The following is a 10,364-nucleotide window of genomic DNA, read 5'->3' as shown; positions in this document are numbered from 1 at the left end:
CTTCAACCTTAACTTCTGCCTCAGCTGCAACTTCTGAACAACAACTTTATAATTGATATTTCTTCCATTTCCTCCTGTTCTTCTCCTGGTTCTTTTCTTTTTTGCATGGAAATAGTGTATAAATGTATTATGCAGTTGAACGTATATTAGTGTGAGTGCAAACTTTGGTGCTGAAATGATTTAAAATGGTTATATTGTGAAATAAATAGATTTTAACAACATGCAGTATTATTATTATTATTTATATTAGTTCCTGGTATTAATCACATGAATATGCGTTTTTCTCTGAAATGAGTAGAATTTACTCAGTGCAAGTCAAAGTGTTTCCTGTCTCAGGACCAGTCTGTGGATCTCTACTTCCTCAGATCCAATATCCACCTCTTTTAGGAGTTCTGTTTATAATATCACATTTAAATTATTAAACAATCATGAACACAAGTGTGCTGTAAAAGACTTAGTGCTGTTTCTGTGTTCACAATAAGAACTTACTCAGGGAGGTGATTTTCACGTCTGTATCAAGGAAGAAAATCCCCATCATGAGTGGATTTAGAGTGGATTTAGAGTGGATCCTCTCTCCTGGAATAAAAACTTTAAGAGATTTAGATTTTATGTTCAGTAGCTTCAGCATTTTTTAAGTTTTTCATCTCAGTCCATCTGCTGGTCCATCCTCTGAGGATCTACAAGAAATCTGAACGTTTCCTGAGTTTAAGCTTCAGCCCGGCTGATCTTCTCTCCTAAAATAAATTGGTCATATAATTTGGTGATTTCTTCCCTTAAGTATAAAGGGTTAAGAGTTCAGTAGAGGTCAATCCTGAGCTTCTTAGATTTCTGTTTTAACACACACACACACACACACACACTGCCTGTGAAAGAACATCCCACACTCTAATATTTAGTTGGACCTCCTTTAGCTTTGATTACGGCACACATTCCCCGTGGCATCGTTTCGATAAACTTCTGGAATGTCACATTTATTCCCGTCCAGAGTTGCAGTGATTTTTCACTAGGATCTTGTATTGATAATGGGAGAGTCTGAGCGCTGCACAAAGTCTCCTCCAGCACATCCTGAAGATTCTCCATAGGGTTTGGACTCTGAGGAGCAGCCTGTAACTATTTACATTTCTATTGTAAACATTTTATTTAGATTTTATTGGGGAAAATGTGCCACATCATCCGTACAATATGAACCTACTTCAGAAAGAGAGAATAAAAATATGTTTTTACTAAATAAAAATGAGATATAAATTTGTCTATTTTTATTAAACAATTCAAATAATTTAAATGTTTACAAAGTTGATTAAAGTCATTCATTATAATCAATAAATTGTAATCCATCTGGTTTGTAAAAAAATATTAGTTATTCACAATTTAGATTTGGTTGTTTTTGTGTTGTTATAATAATAATAATAATAATTAAAAAAAACATTATGGTGGATATAATTTCCAAAATAAGCCCTTTAAATTAGTTCTATTTCTGGTTTGATGTGTGGGTTAAAACGAGAATTTTAGCGCATTAGAGGTAATTTAACACTTAGATTTTCTTATTGTCTGTTACAGAATTATTACTGTAGACAGAACTGTAACTCATGTAACAGAGACAATCATCAAACACAAATTCAGAAATATTGATAACTTTTTTAATCCACACTGAACATCAGAACACATTAAAGATGTGAGTAATTTTACAGCGTCTTTTCACTAGTGTTATTATCTATAGAAACTCAAACAGAATGAACGTATATGTGAGTCGTATCAGATGATAGTTAAGAGAAGATCAGTCCGTCACACACTCGATCTCGCAGGAGAATTTTTCTGATCACAGCTTGGACTTGTTCATCAGCGCCATCATCTTCTCCATCTTGATGGCCAGAGACATGTCACCTTTAATCTTCAGCTTCCCAGACATGAAGGCCATCGTGGGCTTTAACTTCCCTGTCAAAACACACACACACACACACACGTTTTATAATCATACGCACCTCACAATTAGGACAAAAAAAAACTGACGTTGAGATTCAATAATATTTGTATATTTTATTTATTTTGTATAAATCTTGGGTCAATATTTAACATTTTATTTTCATTAAAGTTCGTGCATAAGCTCAACACACTTGTGTATTATTATGGGATGTTTTAAATCTGTACTAATTTTCTTATTTTTTATTTTATGTTGTTAGATAAAGAGTAATAATTATAAAAGGCGTTTTATGAGATAAATGTAATTTTACTCCGTTTTTATTGATGATCAGAAATAGAATTTTCTGGAGGATGAAATGCTGGAGTTGTATTTAGAGGTCACCCAATACCTTTGAACATCTTGATGAAGTCTTCACTGTCCAAACTCATCTCCACATCGGCTTTAACTGAAGGTTCTCCGCTGCCTGTTGCACCTGCTCCATTCTTCAGGTCGATATACCAAATTCCAGCGTGTTCCCCTGAAATAACACACCATCACCTCATTTTCCTGCTTCTGTCATAATACACATGGGATTAGATTAGAGGATCTGGAGTGAATTAAGAAGTGAGGAGACGCACCTGAGAGCTCAAACCTGTAGACCCCCTGTGTGGATTTGACCAGTTCAGGGTTGATCACCTCCTTAATCACAGTAAAAGTCTCAGAAACGGGGCTGGAGGAGGCGTTTACTTCAGGAGTGCCATCTGTGATACACAGAGAGGAGAAATAAACACATGACTTGTTATAAACTAACAAATGATTTTAATATTATTCTATTGACAAATTTCTGGCATTTATCCTCATCTGTGACCCAGAAGATCAAAAGTGGCTATTCTCTAAGTGGGAGGGGCATAATCTCACTGTCCTGTCAATCACAGCAACAGCAGCCAATCATAGGAGTCTGTGAGCTCATGTATGTGGAAGAGGGCAGACAGCAGGTTCCTCACTGTGGTGATCTGTAGCTGCATGTGTCTCAGAGGAAACGTTCCCCGTTGCTTTTTTAGACTGGTGGGCAGGAAAGGGCGAGTAAACCATTAATAAAAAAACCCTCATAATACCAGACTTATCATTTACACCACACTAACCGAGATCCTGCATCTGTTTCTTGAGTGCTTCAGGATCTTCATCCAGGAAGAAGTCAGGAAGTAGTGGATGACCTGAGTAAAATAATCCATAAATAAAAAGTAAACAGCCTCATAAATAATTCTGAAATGAGTAAGAGAGACTAAGCCACACCCACCTGGCTTCACAGCATACACATCAAAGTCTTTAATGCCCTCCTTCTTCAGGATGTCCTCGTCTATTAGGAAGTGTCCCGTGTAGCTAACTGGCTTGGTGAGAACGGCGTAGGCGGCGTCGGCCACGATGTCCACCTTCCTGCACTGTTTGCTCACGCCTGACCCCCCGAGCATCTCCATCGCCGCTGTCTGAATGGCTTCGAACATTAACACACAACCATAATGAACAACACAGTCACCTGTCCTGAGACAAATCAACTGTCCTGTCTCAAAAAACTATTTACACCTGTCTGAGACAGTTCACCTGTCCAGGAGGACACCGACTCACCTGTACGAGGCCACAGTGCATTAACGGCGATGGATCCACGGAACTCTTCAGCCATCCCGAGGACACACATGGACATGCCGTACTTGGCCATGGTGTACGCTGCGCGCACACACACACACACACACACACACACACACACACACACACACACACACACACACACACACACACACACACACACACACAGTATTTCCCAGGTGATTCATCTCCAGGTCAAGATCTCCAAATAACACTTCATGACTCTCTGCTCTCCCCTTCAGCCACTGCTCGTAACCTTGGGGTAACTATGGACAATGAACTGTCCTTCTTCCTACATGTCGCTAATGTTGCTCGTTCTTGTCGATTTCTTCTCTATAACATCTGAAGGATTCGACCATTTCTCTCCACACAGGCTGCCCAGGTGCTTGTTCAGTCTCTTGTCATTTCAAGACTGGACTACTGCAGCTCTCTGCTGGCAGGTCTTCCCCTGAACACTATTCATCCACTGCAGATGATTCAAAACGCAGCTGCACGACTTGTGTTCAATCTGCCCAAGTTCTCCCACACCACCCCTCAATCTTCCCAAGTTCTCCCACACCACCCCACTGCTGCTCCTTCACTGGCTTCCAGTAGATGCACGTATCAGATTCAAAACACTGATGATGCCTACAAAGCTAAAAATGGACCAGCACCATCTTACCTCATCACCAGACCTCATCACATCTCTCACTGCACCATGCTGTCTGAGATCCTCCAGCACTGCTCGACTGGTACCTCCTTCTCTCAGAATGAGAGGTAAGTACACTTCAAGGCTCTTCTCTGTTCTGGCACCGAGGTGGTGGAATATACTTCCCCTAGATGTCTGTACAGCAGAGTCCCTGACTATCTTCAAGCGACGACTGAAGACCTTCATCTTCCTGAAATACTTAAATTAGCACTTTCCAAGTTTGTAGAATTCTGAAAGTTATATTGATATGAAGTGTGTAATCTGGTGTACAGTGTAGATTTATTCATTACTACAGACTCACAGCACTTTTGTACGTCGCTCTGGATAAGAGCTTCTGCTACATGCCACAAATGTAAATGTATTTAATGTGGCTACGTCAGTAACAGTTTAAAGCACAGAAAGTGTTTGGGTTCCCCAGGTGAGGTTCTTACCCGTGTGGTTCTTAAACCAGATGGGGTTGAGGTTGAGAGGAGGACTGAGGTTGAGGATGTGAGGGTTTTTACTCTTTAACAGATGAGGGACGCAGAGTTTAGACCTGAAACCAGCAAATAACGAGTTTAACACAACTCACTACACCACCACGATCAGTCTTCAGACTCATTCCTTTACTGATACACAATATAACGTTTATATAAAAACTATTAAATCAGAAACAGGAAGATCTGTGACCTTACATTAAAAAGAGAACATTATACAAAGTCAAGGCCGAGTGTTTTTCAAACCTCCCATCCCACATTGAGTCTCTATGCGCTGTTATAATGAGCTCCACTCTTCTGGGAAGATGTTCCACTAGATTTTGTGGAGGTTCATTCAGCTACAAGTGTGTTAGTAAAGTCAGGTAGTGATGTAGGTGAGAAGGTGAGGAGGTTCCTGGGGTGCAGTCAGCGTTCACATTAATCCCTTAGGTGTTCAGTAGTGTTGGATCTCTATAGCAGGAGATCTTCCACTCCAACACAGGACAGGAGAAGGTTTTGGGTCTCCCAGTTGAAGTGAAGGTAAAAGCTCATGCTTCTGCATCCAAAGACGTCCGATACATGTGTGTGTCTCCAACATTTAGAGATGAACCACATATAGCTGGGAAAGTGAGCAGTCCCATAGAGACGAACGTGGAATAAGATGTTTAAAAAGTACACACAGTTCTTATGGTCCATAATCTTTTGGCCTTGTTGTGTAAGAAAGCGAAGAAGAAGCAGGATTCAGATTTTTTTATAAAAAAAAGAATTAAACCTGGATGTTATGAATGTATGCAGCACTTATAGAGCAGAACTTTGCCTGTTCATCTTTTATTATATTTTTCTCAGGAACATTCTCAGTTTAATTCAACTGATAAAAAGCTCCAAAAGCTCAAAGAACTGATCCTGGGAGAAGTTTTCTAGTTAACAGAAAATTGTGTAAATTATCACCATTCTTTTTGAATTTCAGCTTCATGAGGACCTCGAGGAAAGATTTATATTTGTACTGAATATGAAGTCAGACCTTTTCCTCATCCTACAAATAAAACTATAGTAACTGGTCTGTAACTCACGTCAGATACGTTCCTCTCATATTAATACCCAACATGAGGTCCACCTTCTTCATGGGCGTGTCCAACGTTCCCGTCAGGTTTATGGCGCTGGCGTTGTTCACCACGATGTCGATCCCTGTAGTCATGGCAACGAGAGAACATTTAACAAAGAGAAGGACTCCTGGAGTTCTCTGGGTTCTGCGTCCGTGTCTCACCTCCAAATTTCTGCACGGCGTTCTCCACCGCCTCGCTCACCTGCTTCTCGTCACGGACATCCACGACACACGGGAGAGCTTTTCCCCCTGCAGCTTCAACTGCGAGACCAAACACACACCGTTACTGCGGCGTCACTCCAAATCATGAGAGTTTACTGAAATATCATTCTATCATCATTATATATCGATTAATTTTAAATACATTAAATTATTTTATTTAAATTTATTTTAAAACAATTCATTCATCAATTAAATAATCAATCATTACATTTATTTGACATCAAACAGTTGCTTTTAATTTGAGTTTTTAATTTATATAGAATGACAGGAATATTTATCTCTACATCCATCTGTCTATCTATCTATAAACACACACACACACACACACGCGCACGCACGCACACACACGTGTGCGATTATATTTAAGTACAATATAAATTGTTTAATTTTACTGGCTCGTTGTGCAAAAGTTTTTAGTTAAAGAAAGCTTTATTTTGTGAAAAATTTGAAACGTTTCCATGAATTAAGTTGCAAAAAACCCCCACATTTATTTGTTATTCTGCCAAACTGAGCAGTGCGAGTTACACAAAGCCAAACACGACACATGTGCAAAAGTTTAGACACCCTCTGACTCTTGACTGAATTTGACTGCTTCACTGTTTATAAAAAATGTTTTAAAAACCCACACAGTTTAGAAAATAGGGGCTTCATTCCCACTCAACAGAGATTTATCAGAGATGATAGAGATCCACACTCTACACTGAGACTGAGATGCTGCTGGGATTAAAAGGTCCTTACTCTCCTCAGCAGCCGTGTAGATGGTCCCGGGCAGTTTGGGGTGCGTCTCAGCGGTCTTGGCTGCGATCACCACGTTGGCTCCATCTCGAGCAGCTTTCAGGGCGATGGCTTTACCGATGCCTCGACTCGCCCCGGTGATGAACAGGGTACAACCGGACAGCTTTCTGTAACAGAGCATGGATCAGGAGTATAAACTCAAACACACTTACAACACATTCTTTTATTTCCAGTTACAGTCCTAGTGTTCAATCTAATACCTAAATGTTTCTCTTAAAGAATGTGGGTAAAGATCTGGAAGAAATGTATATATTTTAATCCTGCTCGTGCAAAAATAAACCTGGCCAGAGGTCAGTGTCTGCATTTCTCTGCACCTGTGCATACAGAGGTTAATTAAGGTCAAAGGTCACGTGCTGTTTAAAACATGTATTCATTCTATTATTTATCAAACCTGACCTTTAATCAGAAGGTTAATAAACTGACTGTAAACTCAGATGGATCCTGAGCGCAATAATCATTTAACATCTAAAGGATCTTTAACATCTTAAAACGCGTTTCCTGGAAGAAAGTAAATAGTTTATTTGGCATTCAAGTGAAATGTTTTGTTTCAGTTATTCCTTTATTACTCACCCTGTGTTCTGCAGCATGATGGACTGAACACGCTCCTCTCCTGCACTGCGAATCTCACACACAGAACCGCTGCAGAACCTCGGAGAACTTCTCTCTAACTCCACACCTCACTGCTGCTCGTGCCCTTTAGCACACTTTACTACTCATGCACGCGCCTTCACTTCCGGTGCCGCTTCTTCGTCGCTGCTCCAGAAACCCGGAAGTACGGAAACACCACCGCCTCGATGTCCAGTTCAGTTTCTTTTACCAAAATAAACATTAGAAACGTTTATTAAAAATATAATGTTTCAGGATCAAACTTAATAATATTTACATTCCACCATATTTCCTGTGATATAAGTTCAGCGCCCTCTGCTGGTTAAACATCTACTTATTCCTGTTCTGTTCCTGTTCTTACTGTTCTTCTTCTTGTACTTCTCTTCAGATAGATAGATAGATAGATAGATAGATAGATAGATAGATAGATAGATAGATAGATAGATAGATAGATAGATAGATAGATAGATAGATAGATAGATAGATAGATAGATAGATAGATAGATAGATAGATAGATAGATAGATAGATAGATATTCTCCATTATTCTTTTACACAGTAAATAAACCCAAAAAACATTTTCAACATACAAAATGTTAACTGTTAAAACATACACACACAGTACCAGTCAAAAGATTGGGTCAGAGGTGTTGAGTGCTTGTTCTCTGCTTTTCCTTCACTCTTCAGGTCAACTCATCCTAAACCATCTTCCTGGGTTTAGATTGAATAATTATGGAGACCAGACCATCTGGTGCATCTCTCCATAACTCTCTTTCTTGAACTAATAGCTCTTTCAGGACATAGAGGGTCATTGTCCTGTTGGTTGAAGTGTTAAAGTTGAAGTTTATTTCTATTGCACTTTTCACAATGGACATTGTCTCAAAGCACCTTCACAGAGTTTAAGAATGAAAGTGAATGATGTGTTTATCCCTGATGATGAAGACTGTGAAAATAAAAAACCCTTTAGATGTTATGAGGAAGAAACCTTGAGAGGAACCAGACTCAAAAGCAGAACCTCATCCTCACTTGGGTGACATCAAGAGTGTGATTATAGTCTTTAAACACTACAGAACACTGGAGAGTGAGAACTAACATGAGCACTGGAGTGTGTGATTATGACTGATGATCTTTCTACAGTCAGGGGTAACTGAAGTGTAAACCAGATAGAATAGCTGCATGTTGCTGAAAATTGCTTTGGTGGCCATGCTGGTTAAGTGCGTCCTCAATTTAGAGTAAATAACCAGCTGTGTCTCCAGCAAGGCACTTCCACACTATCACACCTACTCCTCCATGTTTTACAGAGGGAAGCACACATTCAGGAAGCATCTGTCCACCTTCAAAACCACGACAGTCAGATCCAAAAATCTCAAGTACGGACTCATCAGACCAAAGGACAGTTTTCCACTGATCTAATGTCTATTCCTTGTGTTTCTTGACCCAAGCAAGTCTCTTCTGCTTGTTGTTCTTCTGAAGTAATTCTTTCTTTGCCACATTTCAACCATGAAGCTCTGTCTAACGCAGTCTCCTTTAAACAGCAGAACTCTGAGAAGCATTTATGTAACTCATCAGTATTTGAGGCGTATCCTCTGCAGCAGAGGTAGCTCTCTGTCTTCCTGTCCTCATGTGCGCCTGTTCCATCATAAGATTTGATGATTTCAGAGATGCACTTCAAAAATACATTTAATGTTCTTAGGATGTTTAGGATTGAGAGCTTAATTTCTTAAAGTAATGATGGATCCTTTTTCCTTTACTGAGTGTTTCTTGCAGTAATATAGATTTGTACAGTAGTTGTAGTTACACCAAAAAAACTTTTTGACTTTGTACTCGCCATTAATTCACAATAACAAAAACAAACCACGAATAAATAAATAAATAAATAAATAAATATAATGATGATGATGATGATGATGATAATTGTTACTCGTGAGGGCTGTAATAACTGCATAATTTCTTAACATGTGGAAAAGCTCAGCACGCTGATAGAAGGCTGGATTGGTTCTGAGATGCCTCCTAAACTGTACTGATGTGAATGTGGAATGAGGAACATGAAACATCCTGGTGAATGCAGTACTTCCTCTCCACACTCCACTGGACTCTGCTGAGCTCATCTACATGGTGTAGCTCTGATATACACCGGCGTGTGTTCGCTTTAGTTCCTTTGATGCATTTCGATTTAATATTATTTTAAATAGTTTATTATTTATTACAATAATGTATGATACCGTATGACCCGTGTCAGTAGAGGGCGCTGTAGTTCCTCTCCTGTGCTTTTCCTCCCCCCCCCCGCTGACTGCTGGTCTAAACATCAGACCTACAAACAGTGAACTTCACAGTTTTACTTCGTGTTTGACAGAACCTAGTAGTCATTAGAATACTAAACAATGTGTGTGTGTGTGCAGGACTGCAGTAAATCCAGTCCAACTGGTGCAACAAGTTCCCACATGTTTCCTACAGACTGAGCAGAAAGCAGCTTTGTGTCCTGTGACATGGCAGGAAGAGAGAGAGACTCCAGAACACCTGAAACATGAAAGAGTTCATCTCTCTCTCTCTCTCTCTCTCTCTCTCTCTCTTACACACACACACACACACACACACACTTCACTGTTTATACAAGATTCCCGTATGGAATCGGTTCTCTCTCTGTGTGTGTGTGTGTGTGTGTGTGTGTACTGTAGTTCCCACGCACACACTTCTTTGTGAACATGGAGGCAAAGCCCACGCGCAGCACCGCGCGCCCTCTCTCTCTATTCTTCCTTCCTTTCTGATTGATTGATTAAATGATTGATTGGCTGATTTGTTGATTGGATGGTTATAATTTCTGCACATTGCTGTAAATATTCCTCACTGATCCACCAAAACCCGTCTAAACCAAACCATACATGTGTTCTGCAAAATAAAAAAGGTGTGTCAGTGTGGAGAAGAGGAGGAGGAGTGAAGAGGAGGAGGAGTGGAAGAGGAG

At 39.8% G+C, this 10,364-nt stretch overlaps 1 protein-coding gene across 1 annotated transcript; it reads right to left on the bottom strand.

Annotated features, from left to right (window-relative positions):
- Positions 1 to 1,624: 1,624 nt before the first annotated feature.
- hsdl2 (hydroxysteroid dehydrogenase like 2) lies at positions 1,625 to 7,715 on the bottom strand. The gene is made up of 11 exons (XM_083568805.1): positions 7,371 to 7,715; positions 6,744 to 6,907; positions 5,946 to 6,044; positions 5,752 to 5,866; positions 4,658 to 4,761; positions 3,521 to 3,619; positions 3,195 to 3,389; positions 3,040 to 3,111; positions 2,536 to 2,658; positions 2,307 to 2,435; positions 1,625 to 1,932 (listed from the first exon to the last, which is right to left on the bottom strand). The coding sequence occupies exons 1-11, from the start codon at positions 7,385 to 7,387 to the stop codon at positions 1,817 to 1,819; spliced, it is 1,233 nt and encodes a 410-aa protein (XP_083424931.1). The 5' UTR covers positions 7,388 to 7,715; the 3' UTR covers positions 1,625 to 1,816.
- Between the last annotated feature and the right edge of the window lie 2,649 nt (positions 7,716 to 10,364).

This window comes from Silurus aristotelis (genome assembly GCF_946808225.1).
Source record: "Silurus aristotelis genome assembly, chromosome: 18".
Taxonomy (NCBI): domain Eukaryota; kingdom Metazoa; phylum Chordata; class Actinopteri; order Siluriformes; family Siluridae; genus Silurus; species Silurus aristotelis.
This window is presented reverse-complemented; position numbering and strand designations above follow the sequence as displayed.

Coding starts and splice junctions, on each gene's coding strand:
- hsdl2 (XM_083568805.1), bottom strand. Junction 3,112..3,194: donor TGTGTATGCTGTGAAGCCAG/GTGGGTGTGGCT, acceptor TATTTTACTCAG/GTCATCCACTACTTCCTGAC. Junction 1,933..2,306: donor CTTCATCAAGATGTTCAAAG/GTATTGGGTGAC, acceptor GTGTTTTGACAG/GGAAGTTAAAGCCCACGATG.